At 44.5% G+C, this 19650-nt stretch overlaps 1 protein-coding gene across 1 annotated transcript in view; it reads left to right on the top strand.

Annotated features, from left to right (window-relative positions):
* The first annotated feature begins 5277 nt into the window (after positions 1-5277).
* Positions 5278-19650, top strand: part of LOC119975449 (vesicle-associated membrane protein 2-like) — a 184276-nt gene continuing 169903 nt past the window's right edge. Inside the window, exon 1 of the mRNA XM_038815118.1 lies at positions 5278-5419. Coding sequence (XP_038671046.1) covers positions 5418-5419 — 2 coding nt within the window. The 5' untranslated portion in view covers positions 5278-5417. The remainder of the gene's footprint in view (positions 5420-19650) is intronic.

Genomic DNA, 19650 nt, shown 5'->3' with positions numbered 1-19650 from the left:
CCACCACTTCTGTTTCAAAATCTGAAATTTCTCCTCTCATTTGCCAGTACTTCCCTGCATATAACACATGGGCTTTGCATTCTTATATGCATTGGCATGATTGTCAAAACCATACCTCAATAAATCATCTTTATACTGCTTTGTTCCCCAGTTACACTTCTTCTTTGTAGGCTATTAACCACAGGCCCTGGTGCTGCTTGCAGAGAGAACACGAGCACTGCTCTGTCTGCCCTGGATTGTCCTGAGCAGCACCTTCACAGTTCAATTGCCTTGCTTGGCTTTCTTGCCAGGAGCTGGAAAATGGAAGCAACACTGCTCCGTGATGTTGCACCAAAAGCACATACCTGGCGGGCATGTAATGCCAAGTGTGCATGCAAGACGCGTGGCCTGCTCTCTGCTGCCGTTTCTTTCTGGGAAACTTCACACAGCCTAATTTATTTTCATTTGAAAGACGACAGCAGACACCATTCTCTATTTTATTTGTTTGCACTAGGTATTCTATTTTGGACAGGTTGGCACCAGAAATCCCAACGTAACCAATAGTAAGGAGCATTATTTCAGTTGGTGTCACAATCTAGCTTTAAAAATAATTTTTTTTTCCGGAATGTAATTTCATTATAATTCACGTCAAAATGCAAAAATGGTAAATTTCTTCAAGATAGCAATTAAAGAGAGCATTAAATATCGTGTCACAGATATTTAATGCTCAAGAAGATACAACATTGAAGCTTGCATTCTCCAAACATAATGCTGTCCTGCGGGAATACCAAAATAAGCTATACACTTTATAGCGTTCATGTCACTTACACCAAAGTTTGGTTTCTATCACAAGAGAGGAGCGTTTCTCAGTGGAAGCAGGAATTTATTTTCAAAATGCGACTTCAGATACTAAAATAAATGTAAAGATCTGTGGACACAACTCCTGAGAATAACCATGTTGGCATTTCTTAGCCCAGCACTCAGTGCGACCCAGCTCAGCCCCCCCCCCCCCCTCCCCCATCCAACACCACCCCCCCCCCCCCCCCAAAAATAAAACTCAGTGCCCAGTAACCTCCCCCCCAAAACCAAACCACAAATCAGGGGCTGGGTACAACTCCGAGCAGCGGGGTGGGGGTTCAGTCACCAGGGCTTACCTCAGCAGTGAAATCTTGGGTCCGCACAAGCCTAATTTCCCCAGATAAATCACCAAGGAGCCGTGCCAGAAGCAATAAACCTTGCCTCGGGTGCAGGTGCCCTGGGAATCAGATCAAAATACTCACAATGGGGAGGGGGGGGGGGGGTCTTCCCCTCTGTCCAGGCGATGGAGCGGCCTCAACTCTCCCTCAATCACTCATCCTGAGCGCCCGGCACAAAACCTCCCAGACACCAGCCGACTCAGACTTCTCCACACAAAACGGGGGTAAGCCCGAGCAGTGAACATTTAAGTTTCACTCTCCAACCCACTGGCCAACCTCCCCATTGCTGACTCACCCTCTCCATCGGAGCTGTGGGCGTTTTCAAACTTGGCCTCCATTCTCAAAGTAAAAGACAGGGACCACTGCAGGAATGGAGCGACTGATTGTCCGTGACCCTCCTGACAGCTGCCTGTGACCCACCCACGGGTCATGGCCCTGACTTTGAAAAAACCTGGGTTAGTGTGTTCTAAGACTTCTTCCAGCCACTGAGTTTTTTCTTTTGGCTTTTTTATATCAGATTTGGTTCACACCTTAAACTTGGATTCTAGTCAATTTTAAATAGCTGATCCTAGTGTTGCGCTTCCAATTTCTGTTATGGACAGAAAGGGGGTTAATTTAAACAGCGCTAGTTTCTCCTCTCACTACCCGTTCATTTGATTTGTTTCCCATTTTATATTCTCCAACCCCTCAGTTTTGGGTTGATTCAATTTTCCATTAATAATTCCACACCAAACTTCAGATAAGGTTAACTCAAAGGGTTAGTTTATTTTCACATACCCAAAACATGAAAGGAGGGTGGCAATGTTGCCTCCCCACTCAGATAGTGAAGAGCGGGTGAGTGAAAAGAAGGTTGTATGGTACAGAGATCACAAAGAAAATAAATATTGGTTCACATTAGTTCAGGACTCCAGAATCAAAGTCCAATAAGGTATTCCTTCACCAAGGTCAGTCGGTTGAAAACTATGGTGTATAATTCACTTTTCTGGTGATGCTAATTTCACACAATGAAATAGACATGCAGAGATAAATTAGTCTTCTAGGTGATGGTACAGAATTTCAAGTGCAAGCCGTGTAGGTGGGGGCTAGGTATTTCACCTGGGCAGAGCTCCTTGTCTTTGAGGCTGCTAGTTAGATGGTAAACAGACTTAATTATGTAGTTCGGCAAGGCAATATTGTTCCATAAACTAGAGGCCCATGTAACATGATCCCCACCTCTCCAACAGGTTTTTGACACAGGATGTGTATCCATCATTTGGATTTCCAAGATTGCTAAATGTCTCAGGCATCAAGAAGATTGTAGAGCCTTTGTCTTAGCAGATGACCCATCACCTTCTGGCCAGCCTGAGTTGTTAACTACAGATGGCCTTTCTTTATATTTCTTCGTAGTTGGGATTTACAATCCACAGGGGAACGTGATGGCTCCTCAGAGATGGTGAGGTCCAAATTTTCCCCAAACTACCAGGCAACTCTTTTGTTCAGGGTTCATAGGTTCAGCCAATTAAAACGTCTTTGCTCAGTTTTAAACTTTTAGAAATATCAAAGAACCTATTGTTATGAAACACTGGGCTACTGTACAGTCAATTCCAGCCCCACATGCCCCAGAGTGAAATTAATCGATAATTCGTAGAAAAATACCCGATGTCCTTGGCCTTTGGCTGCCCAATAATTACGGTCACCAGATTTGTAACTTTAAACACAATTATTGCTTACTTATAACAAGAACTATAAAAAACTATACAGCAAATACAAAAAGTTAACTATTAACTAATTCCTAACTCCCCACTTTAATTTGGCCACCACCCTCTACACAGTTACACAAGACAGACATGCACAGAGGGGTGGAAGGGGTAAAAAAAAAAAGTGAAAGTTAAAAGAGTCCTTGATTCAGATGTTGGTTTTTAGTACACCTCTCTCCACAACAGGATTCCAGGTTAAAGTCTTTGTTTGCAACCTGGAATGGTCTTCTCTGTAGATTCATTCATCCAAGTTCTCTCTAGTTTAGAAACACAACAGTCACTCCTTTCTGGAGAGAGTAGCAAGTTAAAGTCTCTGTTTGCAGCTTGTACAGGTTTGCCTGCAGATAAATTCATTCAGGCACTTGCCTTCGGTGGCATGGTAGCACAGTGGTTAGCACTGTTGCTTAACAGCTCTAGGGTCCCAGGTTCGATTCCTGGCTTGGGTCACTGTCTGTGCGGAGTCGACATGTTCTCCCCTTGTCTGCGTGGGTTTCCTCCGGGTGCTCCGGTTTCCTCCCACACTCCAAAGATGTGCATGTTAGGTGGATTGACCATGCTAAATTGCCCTTTGTGTCCCAACAAAAAGAAGGTTAGGTGAGGTTACTGGATTATGGGGATAGGTCTGTGGTGTGGGCTTAAGTAGGCTGCTTTTTCCAAGGGCCGGTGCAGGCTCGATGGGCCAAATGGCCTCTTTCTGCACTGTAAATTCTATGAAATTGTATGTAATCAATTTGTCACAGTTTTGCCAATTCACTTAAGCCATGTTCAGAAATATAACATTCACAGGCTTTCCAGAGAGAAACACAGAGGTAACAGAGTGAACCTTTCCTATATGCTTCCAGGAGTCAAACTTAAACTCCTTAGGACTCTGAAAAGCATTTCACTGGGATAAGACCCAATCACCACCTGTTACTCAGCAAAGTACGGCCCTTTGGGCCAATTCATTGGCCATTAGTCGATCAATCAAACCAAGTCTCATCTCATTCCTCTCACTGGTGTTGGAAAGCCTGTGGTCTCCTGTTCAAACCAGAACAGGCAAGCAAAATGATTGTTCCTGCTTCTGGTTTCTTCTGCTTGAATTAATGACACAGGCTGCTTGCCTTAAAGAGACATCTCCATTAATCATCCATGATCAAAATAAGAACAGCGAAATATAAGAAAGAGGAAATAAGGGGAATAAACAAGAAGGACCCTTACAATATTGTCTGATATTTTAAGACAAATATACAGCATGAGGTCTTAATTCCTCACAACATGGGATGAAGAACGGGTTGTTTTGCCCATTTAGCCTTTTCCACCATTCAGTAAAATAATGGCTGATGTACAACCTAACCTGTGCTTAACGAAAATCTATCAATCAAACAGCTATTGACGCAGCATCAACTGCTGTTTGCAGAAAAGAATTCCAAACTTTTGCATGTTAAGGTGTTTCCTAACTTCACTTCTGAAAGATATGTCTCTCATATTTAGACTGTGTCTTCTAGTTTTGGATTCCCCAATAAACAAAAAAAAGTTGCACTCTCGCTACCCAACTGTTTCCCTTTAATATCTTGGAAATTTCTACCAAATCACCTGAGCCATTCTAAATTCCAGGAAATACAACGCTAATTTGTGTAACATATCTACGTGATTTAACCTGTTGAGTCCAGGTAGCATTCTGGTAAATCTACTTTGCATTCCCTCCAAGCTGCCAATATATCCTTTCTAAGAAATAGAATCCAGGACTCCTCACAGTCACTCCAGTTATAGTCTAACCAGGGATTTATGTAGCTGAAACATGACTTTAAACCTGCTTGCATTCTGGTGCACTAGATATAAAGGTCAGCATCCCATTGTCCTTTTTCTTTACTTTCTGCCCCTTCCATGACATGTGAATGATTTATGTATCTGGACCCCAAAGTCCTTCTGGACCACCATTGTTTCCAGTTTGCCCTCATTGTTCAATCGAGCCTTGTAGGCGCACTTCGTTGAAAGCGATTTGCCACAGTTTTTGCCAATTGAGGTTCAGAAATACCACACTCACATGCTTTCTCAGGAGAAACACAGAGAAAAGAGAGTGGACCTTCTCTCTAAGCTGTCAGGAGTCAAACCAAAACGCCTTGGGAATCTGAACAGCATTTCAGTGGGCTAAGATTTGGTCTGTTTTAATGTTATTCTTACACCTCCACAGCTCAACAATACCAGCTGTATTTGTGCCATCGCTAAATTTGGACTCTTTCTCCAAGCCTTTGTATTTGACTCCCCGCCCCCACCTTCCGAGTCTCTGTATCTGGCTGCCTCTCTCTCTCTCAGACTCTATCTGTCTCTGATTGACTAGTTGACTCGGCCTCTGTGTTTTATTTTTGGCTCTGCCTCCAGGAGCCGAACTACCCGGATCATTGACGTCAGGCGGCTGCTGAAAAGGCCATCTTTGTTCCGAGCCCAGGGACGGAGCAGTCGGGAGAATCCTGTTGAATATCCTCTCAAAACCCGAGCGAGAGAGCGAGAGGGAGAAAAGAAGAACACAATGTGAGTAGATTCAGCAGCACGCACAGAACAGACAGACAGGGGCTGGCAGCAGCACTGTGATACTATAGCACAGATACAGCTATATGCAGGATTTGATGGACATATTGGCTGTGTGGTTTACAGGTGAAGAGGCTGCTGTCCTCTTGTATTGGTGCTGAAAGACTGCGCTGCCGATTTTGAGGGGGTAGGGGTGCCCCATATCAATTCAGACTCAGTTAGCAGAGAGGGGCTCAGGGAATGAATGTTGCAGACTTGTTGTGAGGGTGCTGAGACCCCCACCACCACCACTTCTCTCTCTCCCCTGTGTTAACATCAGCCACAAGCTGAAAGTCAGAGAGAGAACGAGCAACACGTTTCCCCAGGCGAAGCGAAGTGGGAATGGTTGCGGAGGTGAGCTTTTGATCTACTTTTGAATGCAATGTGTGCCCCACGACACACTCATGTTTAACCTGTGCTGTCACTGACACCCCTCTCTTCAACACGGCAGAGCACCGTGGACATGTGTCGAAACTTAACAACCTCACTTTCGGCAGGCAGTGGCCACTGACAGCCATGGTAAAGCTTGAAGCTGGAACGATTTAATCACAGCCCTGAATCCTCCATGGAAATGATCCGAAGTTCGGAAAAATAAATAGTGTGGTCCCCAGGAGAGTGCCCTCTATCTCTCTCTCTCTCTCTGTTCCCACAAACTAAACATGGAAATTGCGTGGCAGATGTTGGCAACAGGTCACTATTTCCAAAACGATGCTATTCATAGAATTTTAAGAATTTAAACCAGCTTTAACTAATACGTGTGCGATTAACGCCTTTGATACAAGTGTCAGCGGATTCTTAGATCGACGCCCACAACAGGGCGTAATATCTATCCGGATATAAATATACAATACTGTGGATGCTGAAACCTGAAATAAAAACAGACACTGTCGCAAATGTTCAGCAGATCTAGCAGCACAGATATGTGAGGTGCCCCCACTGCTGAGGTTTAGACCAACAGACAATATTACACCCAAGAGTGACTTGTTTTGGTAGTAAATTGACTCGGGATTCCCTTCCTGGCATGCTTATCCAGTAAACAAACCCACTTTCCATTCAGTCTGATCATGTCTTATTATCTTACCCGAAGCCTATTTGCATTTTAAAGGGAAATCAATTGTAATCGTTTGAAATTTTAAAAATGCATATATTGCTTCTGAATATGACAGTAATATGTACCTAATTCATGGTTGCAATTGGAGCCTAGTTCTTTTGGAATGTGGTAACACTTTACATTTTATTTCAAAGTGATTTTTTTTTACTAAACAATTTTATTGAGGTAGTTTTTGGCTTTGTAAACAGTTACAGACATCAACAGAAAGAAAGCAAAAAAGGCAGAAATGTGCAAACATCCATGTACTTTCAATACTTCAATCGTAACATACTGCACAAGCCCGCTCCTCTCCCACCGGTACTACCCGCCATTTTATCCCTCCCCCCCCCCCCCCCCCGCCCCCGCTCCCCCCCCCGCCCCCTGCTGACACTCACTCTCCCGTAATGAAGTCAATAAATGGTTGCCACCTCCGGGCGAACCCCTGGACAGATCCCCTCAAGGCGAACTTAATTTTTTCCATACCCAGGAAACTCGACATGTCCGCAAGCCACAACTCAGTCTTCGGGGGCTTTGAGTCCCTCCACGCCAATAGTATTCGTCGCCGGGCTATCAGGGAAGCAAAGGCCAAAACATCGGCCTCTTTCTCCCCCTGGACTCCCGGGTCTTCCGAAACCCCAAAAATTGCCACCCCTGGACCCATCGCCACCCTTGTTTTTAGCACCCGGGACATGACATCCGCAAATCCCTCCCAGTACCCCCTCAGCTTAGGGCATGCCCAAAACATGTGAACGTGGTTCGCTGGTCCTCCCGCGCACCTAGCGCATTTGTCCTCTATCCCAAAGAATTTGCTCATCCGAGCCACAGTCATATGGGCCCGGTGAACGACCTTAAATTGAATCAGACCGAGCCTGGCACATGTCGCGGTCGAATTTACCCTACTCAGGGCCTCTGCCCACAGCCCATCCTCCATTTCCCCGCCTAGCACCTCCTCCCATTTAAGTTTCAGTTCCTCCGTCTGGGACCCTTCCTCCCTCATGAGCACCTTATAAATACCCAAGACTCTACCCTCCCCTACTTCCCCCTGAGAGACTATTCTGTCTAGGATCCCCATTGGTGGGAGGCATGGGTAAGATGGGACCTGTCTACGAACAAAGTCCCGCAACTGTAGGTACCTAAAATAATTTCCCCTTACCAGCCCAAATTTCTCCTCCAAGCTCCTCAAACTCGCAAAGCTCCCTTACAGGAACATATCGCCCACCTTTCCCACCCCCGCCCGCCGCCATACTCGAAACCCCCCATCCATACTCCCAGGGGCAAACCGATGGTTGTCGCAGATTGGCGCCCAAACCGACGCTCCCGTCTCCCCTACATGCCTCCTCCACTGGCCCCATATCCTCAGGGTCGCCACCACTACCGGGCTGGTGGAGTACTTGGCCGGCGGCAGCGGTAGAGGAGCCATGACCAGGGCTGCCAAGCTGGAGCCCCTGCACGAAGCCGCCTCCACCCGCTCCCAAATAGACCCCGTACCCACCATCCACTTCCTTATCATAGCGATGTTGGCCGCCCAGTAATAATTAATCAGACTCGGCAAAGCCAGCCCTCCCTCGCTGCGGTTCCTCTCCAACATTGCCTTCTTCACCCGCGGGGATTTTCCCGCCCAGACAAAGCTCATGATCATCCTGTTAACTCTTTTGAAGAAGGACTGTGGAACAAAGATCGGGATGCACTGAAAAACAGACAGAAATCTAGGGAGGATTATCATCTTTACAGTCTGCACCCTCCCTGCCAGCGACAGCGGGAGTGCATCCCATCTCCGAAACTCTCCCTTCATTTGCTCCACCACCCTGGCCAAATTTAACTTGTGCAGCCTGCCCCAGTCGCGTGCCACCTGGATTCCCAAATACTGGAAATTTTTCTCAACCAGCCTAAACGGTAGCCCTCTCAATCTGTTCTCCTGGCCCCTTGCCTGTACCACAAACATTTCACTCTTGGCCATATTTAATTTGTATCCTGAAAACTGGCCGAACTTCCTCAACATTCCCAGTATACTTCCCATCCCAGCCACTGGGTCCGACAAGTACAGGAGCAGGTCATCTGCGTAAAGAGAGACCCTATGTTCTACCCCGCCCCTCACCATCCCCTTCCATCCCTCTGCGGCTCTCAGCGCAATCGCCAGCGGCTCTATGGCCAGCGCAAACAGCAGCGGGGAGAGCGGGCAGCCCTGTATGGTCCCTCGGTACAACCTAAAGTACTCCGACACTTCTCTGTTAGTCCTGACGCTGGCCCTCGGGGCCTGATATAATAATTTGATCCAATGCACCAGTCCCTCCCCGAACCCAAACCATCCAAGCACCTCCCATAGATAGTCCCACTCCACCCGGTCAAAGGCCTTCTCGGCGTCCATCGCCACCACTGCCTCCACCTCCCTGCCCGCTGGGGGCATCATTATCACATTAAGTAATCTTCTCAGGTTGGCCGCCAGCTGCCTACCTTTCACGAACCCAGTTTGGTCCTCCCCAATCACCTCCGGTACGCAGTCCTCCATTCTAACCGCCAGTACCTTTGCCAGAAGCTTGGCATCAACATTAATCAGGGAGATTGGCCTGTAGGACCCGCACGCCTCCGGGTCTTTACCCCGCTTCAATATCAGTGATATAGTGGCTTGCGACATTGTCGGTGGCAGGGTCCCTCTGTCCCTTGCCTCATTGAAAACCCTCGCCAAGACCGGGCCCACCAGCTCAGAAAACTTCCTATAGACCTCTACTGGGTATCCATCCGGTCCCGGGGACTTCCCCGACTGCATGGCCTTTAGGCCCCCCAATACCTCCTCCACTCTAATTGGGGGCCCCAGCTCATCCACTCGCCCCCCCACCTACAGTTGGGAAGGTTAACCCGTCCAGAAACCTTTTCATCTCCTCCGGTTCGTCCGGCGGCTCTGAAGTATACAGCTTGCGATAGAAGTCCCGGAATACCTTATTCAATCCTGCCGGGTCCTCCACTTTGCGCCCCTCCCCATCCCTCACTCTACCTATTTCCCTGGCCGCCTCCCTCCTCCAAAGTGATTTTAAAGGACATAATTGAGTGTTTCAATTTTGTGTCTGTACCCAGAATGAGATTTCTTTGTCTTTTTCCTCCTACTCTGCTCCTCCATTATCAAGTTCTCCCACTGATGGCCCTTCAATACCTTGGCTACCTGGTCATATACTGTGTATGTGAACTGAGAGCGACTATGGAGGAATCATAATGGAACCAGATAATAATAGTCTGTATTGTCATAAGTAGGCTTACATTAATACTGCAACAAAGTTTTTGTAAATTCCCCTAGTCACCACATTCCGGCACCTGTTCTGGTACGTCCTGAATGTCAGGTATGACTCCGAATGTCCAAATTACTGAACTTCAGGTCTCACCAAGCAAGGATTGTTGCAGATTGATCGAGATTGTGAACAGCGATCCTGTTTCCCCTCTCTGCCCCCCCACCACCACCATCTTTCTGGCACCAATACAGTTCAGTCGTTGAACGTGGAACCTCCATGTTGCTGAGACTTGTTGCCACACAGTACTATGTACAGTTACGAACTGTACAGTAAGCTCCTTTTCTTTGCATTGGAGAGTACATTGAACATGCCTATGCATTGGAGAGTACAGCGGAACATTTTGAGGACAAGTCCAGCATAAGATGACAGTGGATGGAATTTGATGAAGTGAGTGTGACAGTGTAGAACACGATAAGTTGGACACAATTACTTGGCAGAAACGCTTTGCCCCTTTAAGAAATTATGTAATGTGCCATATTCCTGGATAGGCATCTTGAATAGGTGCTTGGCAGAGGAAACCTGTTGCTGGATTGTTATACAGCTGCAAATTCATCCTTGATAGTTATACTTGATATCAAGTGGCATAAGGTTGTGACTGTCATTGGGCATTTCCATTTCGGATATTTCTGTCATTCCTATGCAAAATTCCATGTTTGTAAATCACCAAGTATTGGCCAAACATCTAGAATGTGAAAAGAACATTTAAATTCACTGCCCTCTGAATGAAGATCCTAAATTTTCAGTGCACCTCCTCTCCTGCACCAGCACGGGCAGCATGGTAGCACACGTGGCTAGCACTGTGGCTTCACAGCGCCAGGGTCCCAGGTTTGATTCCCTGCTGGGTCACTGTCTGTGCAGAATCTGCACGTTCTCCCCGTGTCTGCGTGGGTTTCCTCCGGGTGCTCCGGTTTCCTCCCACACTCCAAAGATGTGCAGGTTAAGTGGATTGGCCATGATAAATTGCCCTTAGTATCCAAAAAGGTTCGGAGGTGTTATTGGGTTATGGGGATAGGGTGGAAGTGAGGGCTTAAGTGGGTCGGTGCAGACTCGATGGGCCAAATGGCCTCCTTCTGTACTGTATGTTCTCTAATCCTTTTGGGCAGGATTATGCACTCCCTAAGTCTTTCATTGTCATTATGTGCAGTATGAGCATATGCACATACTTGTGCCTTTCCGCAATTTAGTGTCAGGAAATGAACGGTAAGCAAGCTTTGTGCTGAATGCCTGACGTTGACCCATCCCTAAATTGCTGACATGATTTATTTCTAGACTCTTGCTAAAGTAAACAGAATTGCTTAGTTTTTAATATTATTGATATTGCTTAGTAACATTACAGTTTAGTATTGAAGAGATCTGACACATCCATGTGCTGAGAGCCAATTAATGTTGTCATTAAAAAAATAACAGGAGAGCAAAAACAGTGCCTTGCTGTTTCAAATCATCAAAAGACTGAGAATTATTTTTGCTGTGGGGAGTTCAGTATGCTGTGATTTCCAGTTTCATTTTAGAAGAAAACTCCAATGGAAATAGTAATTGCTTCTAAGTGGGTAAGAATTATATGATTGTGAGATGTAGGATAAAGAAACAGCCATTCAGTTCACTCTGCTGTGTAGCTGCGTTTGCCAAAGCCAATCAAGGCATTTGCAACTTTATTTATCCTGATTGTGGGATCGCTACCCTCCACTTGGAAATGGCATGTTTGTTTTCCAGTCATTTTCTCCTTTCCTCTCCCAAAGGATATCATTCTTATTAGGGTATAATTTCACAGGCACCAATAGCTCCTTGGTATCTTGCCTAAATCAGATAGTGAAGCATCAATCACAAATATTACTGTGAAGGTATTAGTGTTGAACCTAATCCTGTTCAACCCAACATCCAAAGTATGTCTTCTAAAAAGCAATTAAGAGCAGGGACCTTGGATGACCTATTGTCCAATTAGAACACACCTTTATATCAATAGTTGCTGATTCAACATCAACTGAGAATGAAAGTGAGTCTTGTGATCTAGTTGCCTCATTACCACTTGTTGGTACATATATCTTCCAAGCACTTTTGACCAGTTTTCTAAATATATGCTTGTGGTGGGGAGCCTTGTCTCCTGGTCATGCTTATTTGGGAATTGATTTAAATGCTGGTGATAATTTTCTATTTACTCATGCCCGCTTCAACTGAAGCAACATTTCCTGCATCAGGTGGCAAATACATCAGTTCACAAGCTTAAGTTTGAAGAGGTTATTTAAGTTCTGTGTTTAGTTTTTGGTTCCCTTATCAGAAAATCTTGCACCCCAGGCATCATCCAGTCTTTCGTCAATGGAAATAATATTAATGTCCACCGACTTTACAGAACTTGGAGATTTAACATTGAGATAATATTTAATTCTCTACAAGGGCCACAAAGGTGCAACAGCTTTCTCTGTGCATAGAGATTCAATATTCATCCATGTTGTAATTTTGTTTTATGTACTGAAGCACACCTTGATAATGTAGCACTTAAGCCTCTGCTGCTATGTTTTGGTTGCAAATTTAGAAGACTGCTAAACTGGAATTAATGAATTAAAAGACCAAACTGAGTACTTTTTGAACAAATGGGGTTCATGATATTTATAACGTGAAGCACTGAGGGAATCTTATTTCCACTCAAACTGTTTTGAAGGATGATCCTGTTTGTATACTGACTGCACAAAAGGATGAGTCACCTTTTCTGAATCATAGACTGTAGAAGGAGGCCAGTGGCCCACAGTGCTGTTTGGCAAGGAGTTCCAGATTTATGACCTGGCAACAGTGGAGGAACAACAATAAAGCTCAAAGCCAGGAAGTTGAGGGGCTTGGAGGAGAACTTGCAAGTTGGACTCCTGCCATTTGTCCTAAGTGGTAGAGCTTGCGGGTTAAGAAGGGGCTGTTGAATATTTAGCTCAGTTGGCTTGGACAGCTAGCTCGTGATGCAGAGGGAGGCTAACAGCATAGGTTGAATACCTGTACCGACTGCGGTTATTCCCCCTTCTCAACCTTGCCCCTTGCCTAAGGTGTGGTGATCCTCAGGCTAAACCACCACCATTCAGCTCTCCCCATCAAATCGGAAAGTAGCCTTTGATCATTTGGGACTATGGCGACTTTACTTTATAGACAGATTTAAGTATATGGAAAATAAGGTGGAGCATAGGGTACATGAGTAATAAAGTTATCTTGAACTTGTACAAGGCACTAGTTAGACCTCAGCTGGAATATTGTGTACAGTTCTGGAGGCCACACTATAGGAAGGATGTGAATGCCTTGGAGAGAGTGCAGAAGATGTTTACAAGAATGGTTCCGGGTGAGAAACTTTAGTTATAAGGATAGGTTGGAGAGGTTGGGACTGTTCTCCTTGGAGAGAAGAAGGCTCTGAGAAGATTTGATAGAGATTATCAAAATCATGAGGGGACTGGACAGAGTAGATAGAGAAAAACTGTTCCTCAAGAGCGAGAGGGCAGAGATTTAAAAAGATTTGCAAAATGAAGCAAATGTGATGCGAGATCAGCAGGGTAGCATAGAGGTTAGCACAGTTGCTTCACAGCTCCAGGGTCCCAGATTCAATTCCCGGCTTGGGTCACTGTCTGTGCAGAGTCTGCACGTTCTCCCCATGTGTGCGTGCATTTCCTCCGGGTGCTCCGGTTTCCTCCCACAGTCCAAAGATGTGTGGGTTAGGTGGATTGGCCATGTTAAATTGCCCTTAGTGTCCAAAAAGGTGAAGTGGGGGTTACGGGTAGGGTAGAGACGTGGGCTTGAGTAGGGTCCTCTTTGTAAGGGCAGGTGGAGACTCGATGGGCCGAATGACCTTCTGCACTGTAAATTCTATGATTCTATGAGATGAAACTTTTTCACACAACGAGTAGTTGAGGTCTGGAATGCACTGCCTGGAAGTGTGGTGTACGCTGATTCAATCAAGGTATTCAAGAGGGCATTATATATTACTTGAATAGAAATAATGTGCAGGGGTACGGGTAAAAAGGCAGGGGAATGGCACCAAGTCATGATGCTCGGTTGGAGAGCTGGTGTAGACACAATGTGCCATAATAATGCTGTGACAATGTGCCATAATAATGCTGTGATAATGTGGGGACGTGCAAGATTATTTATTCACTTTAGAAGTAAGAACAGAAAAGCAGAATACTTATAAAATGACGTGAACTTATAAAGTTCGACGTTCAGAGAGACATAGAATATAGAACATAGAACAGTACAGCACAGAACAGGCCCTTCGGCCCTCGATGTTGTGCTGAGCAATGATCACCCTACTCAAACCCACGTATCCATCCTATACCCGTAACCCAACAACCCCCCCTTAACCTTACTTTTTAGGACACTACGGGCAATTTAGCATTGCCAATCCACCTAACCCGCACATCTTTGGACTGTGGGAGGAAACCGGAGCACCCGGAGGAAACCCACGCACACACGGGGAGGACGTGCAGACTCCGCACAGACAGTGACCCAGCCGGGAACCGAACCTGGGACCCTGGAGCTGTGAAGCATTTATGCTAACCACCAGGCTACCATGCTGCCCAATAATTGTTTCCAATTAAGGGGCAATTTAGCATGGCCAATCCACCTACTCTGCACGTTTTTGGGTTGTGGGGGCGAAACCCACGCAGACACGAGGAGAATGTGCAAACTCCACACGGACAGTGACCCAGAGCCGGGATCGAACCTGGGACCTCAGCGCTGTGAGGCAGCTGTGCTAACCACTAGGCCACCATGCTGCCCACCGTGCAGACCTGTGTGTACTCGCACAAAGAACAAGAAAACAAGCAATTAGGACGGTAAATTTCATTTTGGCCTTTATTCCAATGGGATTGGAGTATAGGAGTAAGGATGTACAGTTAAAATTGTACGGTGGCTTTGGTGAGACCTCACCTGGAATAGGTGTACAGTTTTGGTCTCGGTATTTAATGAAAAATATGCTGTACTTGCATTGGAGGTGGCCCAGCAAAGGTTTATTAGGTAGGTCCCTGGGATTGTCTCATTGAAACAATCAATATTCCAACAGGGTAAGCCATGAGAGGTTGCTTATCCTGGCTGGGGAATCTAGAGTACAGGAACACAATCTCGGGATAAGGGATTGATCATTTAGAATAAGATGAGGAGAAACGTCATCATTCAGAAGGTTGTGAATCTCTGGAAATCACCAACCCAGAATGTTGTGGGTGCTCCATCATGGGGAACGTCAAGGCTGGGATAGATAGATTTTTGGTCTCTCAGGAAATCAAGTGATATGGGGAGGAGGCAGGAAAGTGGAGTTGAATCAGAAGATCAGCTACGATTGTCTTGAATGGCGGAACAGGCTCGAGGGATGATATTTCCCAAACCTGAGTGGTGTTAGACCTGCATTCATCTCGACAAGTGGAGAATATTCCATCACACTCCTAACTTGTACCTCTAGGTTGCTTTGGGAAATTAGGAGGTCAGTTATTGCTGGAGATTTCCGAGCCTCTGACCCCCTATTGTAGGCACAGTATTTACACAGCGGGTCCACTGAAGTTTCTGGATGGTGACAAAAGTGGATAAAATATTCTATTATTCAGCATCATCATCATGGTGTGAACAGAAGGGAATTGACAAATTAATACAATATTACAAGATCAGGAAGTTTTTCTTTAGTGTTGTTATGTTTTTTCTGATAACAGTTGCCAATTAGGTAAGAGGGGGAATTTCTCGCTCCGACATTGAACTGAGTCTGCAAATTGTTTCCCAGAAATTGGCTTGCACCTGAAGTGAGTTGTGAGACGAATGCTATGAATGAAACATTTGCCCAAAGGGACTGATGGCAGGACCATGAAAAATGGGTCCACTGGCCTTATTTGTATGTCACCGGCAGGTAGTCCAAGTGGTAGCTCGTTAGGTCTGGTGTGGGCAGAGGAGTGAGATTGTTTGGCTGACGTGCTGGTTCAGGGCCTGCAGTATTACAAAAGCTGGTCTGTGGATGATAGAAAGAGGGTTGTAGGTTGCAGGAACATAGTAATGGACTGGTCAGCTGGGTAGGCAAGTGGCAAATAGAATTTAATCCAGAAAAGTATAAGGTAATGGATTTGCCGCAAGCAAACAAGGCATTGGAATATACAATGGTACTGAGAAATATACTGGAACCGGGGAACCTTGGTATGCATGTCCACAGACCTGAAGTTAGCAAGATAGGTAGATAAGATGGTTAAGATGGCATAGTAAATATTTCCCTTTATTAGCTGAGGCAGATAATATAAGAGCAGGAAAGTTATGCTAGATAACCATCTAGTTAGGCCACAGCTAGAGTGCAGTTCTGATCATCAAGAATATGTGATCGCACTAGAGAGGGTGCAGGTGAGATTTACAAGTGTGTTGCCGGGGGTGGAAAACTTTCGCGAAGAGGAAAGATTAGATAGGCTGGAGTTGTTTTCTTTGAAACAGGGGAAATTTCAGGGAAACTTATTAACGTTTAGAAAATTATGAAGGGCTTGGATAGAGGGTGGTGGACGTCCAGAATCGATGCCTAATAGGGTGGTAGAAGCAGAAACCCTTATCACATATAAAAAATACTTGGATATGAGTGTCACAAACTACAGGGCTATGGACCAGGAGATAGAAATTGGAGGTTGGCTCGATAGCTCTTTAATACACTAAATGGTCTCTTTCTGTGCCGTAACTTTTCTATGTTTCCGAGGTAAATCCGGGTCTGGGGGTCATTCAGGAGGAGGGTGAGCGTGGGCCATTATCGGCCCCTCCATAGTCAGGTAAACAAAAGCCCTTTAGCTTAATCTTTGGGGGGCAGCCTCCACTGGTTTCTTTGGGACTGCTGTGCATTCAAGGAAACCGACTGGCACATACACTGTGTATATTGAGATCAGTTGTCAATCTCGTAAAGGGTCCCAAAATCAGGCAGTAACCCCGATTTTCACAACATCAACTTCAGGAGAACTTCAGGAGTTAGCTTGTGGGTGTCCTAACCAATATGAAAAAAAAAATACTTTCAGTGTGAGCTATTAGTATTTACAATATACTGTGATCCACTCTTTCGCATTTGTTTTTGTGTGGTTTTTGGAGTCCATCATTTTCCAATCTGTTGTCAATTTCTTAATGTTTCTATTTACTGCCGCCATTAGGATTATCAGGTTTATTCATTTATTCCCAGCCTGTACAAAACAACACAGTTGTTAGTAACTTATAATATTCCTACATGTGTCACAATATTAATGTACACGGAATTACTCAAATTGCTCCATTGTTAAACTCTGTCCAGTTTGAAGCTCATGGTTGATTTTAAAAACATCAGATTTAATGAGAGTTTATATTAAGGGTTCTCAAGTGGGGGTCCACAGTCCCTAGCGGTCCGTGAAAAAGTTTCAAGGGGTTTGCCAAAGATACAGATTGTTTCTAAGATTATTTCCCATTGACTTCCTATTGCTCCACAATCGATGATCGCCTGGGGTATTACTGCCGATGATGTAGTTTAATTCCTAGAACCGATTATCTTTCAGTGGACAGACGCTGAGTCTAATGGATTGACAGCCCCAGTGTCAAGGACAAAGGTCTCAAACAGATTTTAGTATGTGTTTGTAGAAGAGGCAAAGACGTCTGTGCAGAGGCAGCCTGTTGTATAGGTGGGTGAGGGATGCAATGTTCCTGGCCATCCACATTTTTGCCTTTCAGCATCCTGTCACACTGTGAGACAGACCTTGGGGAGCAGTGAATGTCACTCCTGTAATCAGCTTATTAAATAAAATGTTGAATTCCTGAATGTGTCAGAGTGACACAAAGCGAGTTACTGAGCATCTTTGACACGCACTATAATGTTGTCTATTGTTTGTGTTTTTGCAAATATTTTATTTTAACTCTTATTTTAACAAACCTAATCCCCCTGAAATTATTTGGGAGTCAGCCTCAGTAATGTGGTAGCAAACTGTCTGCCTTTAAATAGGATTGCAATACCATGGTATTGATTTTGTGGAGACAGCTTGTCAAACACTGAAGTGTGGTCTGTTGATCTGTCTGGGGATACAGGTGATATATAAATATGTTTCATCTGAAAGCATGGTATCACATTTCTTGATATCTTCAGCCTTGATTCCTGTTCAATTGAGTGACAGGCTGAAAACTATAATCTTCTGTTTTAAGGCCGCAAAGTGCATCCTTGGATAGTCAAGCTTACATTTGCACTATCCTCTTTAATTCTCATATATCAACAATAGGTTGGATTTTGCAAATTTGGATTGCAAAATTGACAGCATTCACCTTCATTGCACCACTGAAATTGAAAGCAACGTTTGGAGTCCCACATGCGCAGCTAAACATGGAAATCCAGAAGTTGCTGTCAGTAATTTTATGCTTCCCCATTGAATGCACTGCTCGAGTGCCTACAGAGTATAATCAGTAGAAATCACTGAACTGACGAGATCTTGCCTTTTACACTGTAAGCCTTAACTGTAAAAGCCTTGGAAAAGTTATAACTGAGTTTTTAAATGGTGTACTAAGTCCATATTTATTGCTGAATTGTCTCTGGGAAAACAATGTTCTACTTGGTAAAGTTCATATTTCTTCATTATGATAAAACGCACAGTTTCAACATTTTTAAAAATGTATGGTATTTCAGCATGTGTGTGTCCCAATATTTTATTTTGCTCCTTTAACATTTTAATTATAAGTGCATGATAATCAGTACATTTTACTTCCTGTCTTTCTTGCCATATTTTCAGTAAATAAACAAAACCATTACGAATTTTGCCAAACATGTTAACACAATCTTTTGTTTCTAACTCAGACTTGCAAATAAAACATGTGAATTTTAGGAACTTGAAGCCAGACAGGAGCTAAAAGTGGTTAAATAGCTGTGCTGTTGTGCTGCAGAGCTATTAATCCTCCTCAACACTCACATCCTGACCTTAACATGCCAGGATCCATCAAATCCTTGCGTAAGCAATGTACTGTTTGAAAATAAATTCAATCTAAATCTAAATATGAAGTCAGCTATTTAGATCTTATGTTACTGGAGATTTCTACCCCAGGAAATGTTCCAGAACTACCTCTAAATAATGCCAATATTTGGGTGGTGTTCCTGGGTCACAATATTTTGTTTTAGTCAGCTATTTCACAGACTGAGGTGGGGTTTCTGTGCATTTGATCCAACATCTTATACCTGCTCTTTATAAATGGATTCATGACATTGTGACATGAAGCACTGGGGGAATCTTTCTATAAGGCAAACTATTTGAAGGAAGATACCAGTTGTATGCAGACTGTAGAAAAGGAATATTTAATAAGGACACGGTGAGTCCACACCGATTAAAAATAAGACGAAAGTTTTATTAACAAACAAGATATGTACATTTCCCAGTAATTCCCCACCAGGTTTCTCTCTAGTTGGTGCTTACTAACCGACCTTATATACACTGGGTAATTGGACTACCCCACCCCTAGCAGGGAAGCTCGTACTCCACAAGGAGCGGGGGAAGGCAAGCATTCCCACCCGTCCTGTGAGATATTACAGAATAGATCACTTTTTTTCATAGAATCATATACCATAGAAAGATGTGGCAATGCTGGACTGGGGTGAGCACAGTAAGAAGTCTTACAACACCAGGTTAAAGTTCAACAGGTTTGATTTGAATCACTAGCTTTTGGAGCACAGCTCCTTCCTCAGGTGAATGAAGAGGTAGGTTTCAGAAACATATATATATAGGCAAAGTCAAAGATGCAAGACGATACTTTGTATGCGAGCATTTGCAGGGAATTAAGTCTTTACAGATCCAGATAGAGGGGTAACACCAGGTTAAAGAGGTGTGAATTATCTCAAGCCAGGACAGTTGGTAGGATTTTGCAAGCCC

This window comes from Scyliorhinus canicula, chromosome 13 (assembly GCF_902713615.1).
Source record: "Scyliorhinus canicula chromosome 13, sScyCan1.1, whole genome shotgun sequence".
NCBI classification, from domain to species: domain Eukaryota; kingdom Metazoa; phylum Chordata; class Chondrichthyes; order Carcharhiniformes; family Scyliorhinidae; genus Scyliorhinus; species Scyliorhinus canicula.
This window is presented reverse-complemented; position numbering and strand designations above follow the sequence as displayed.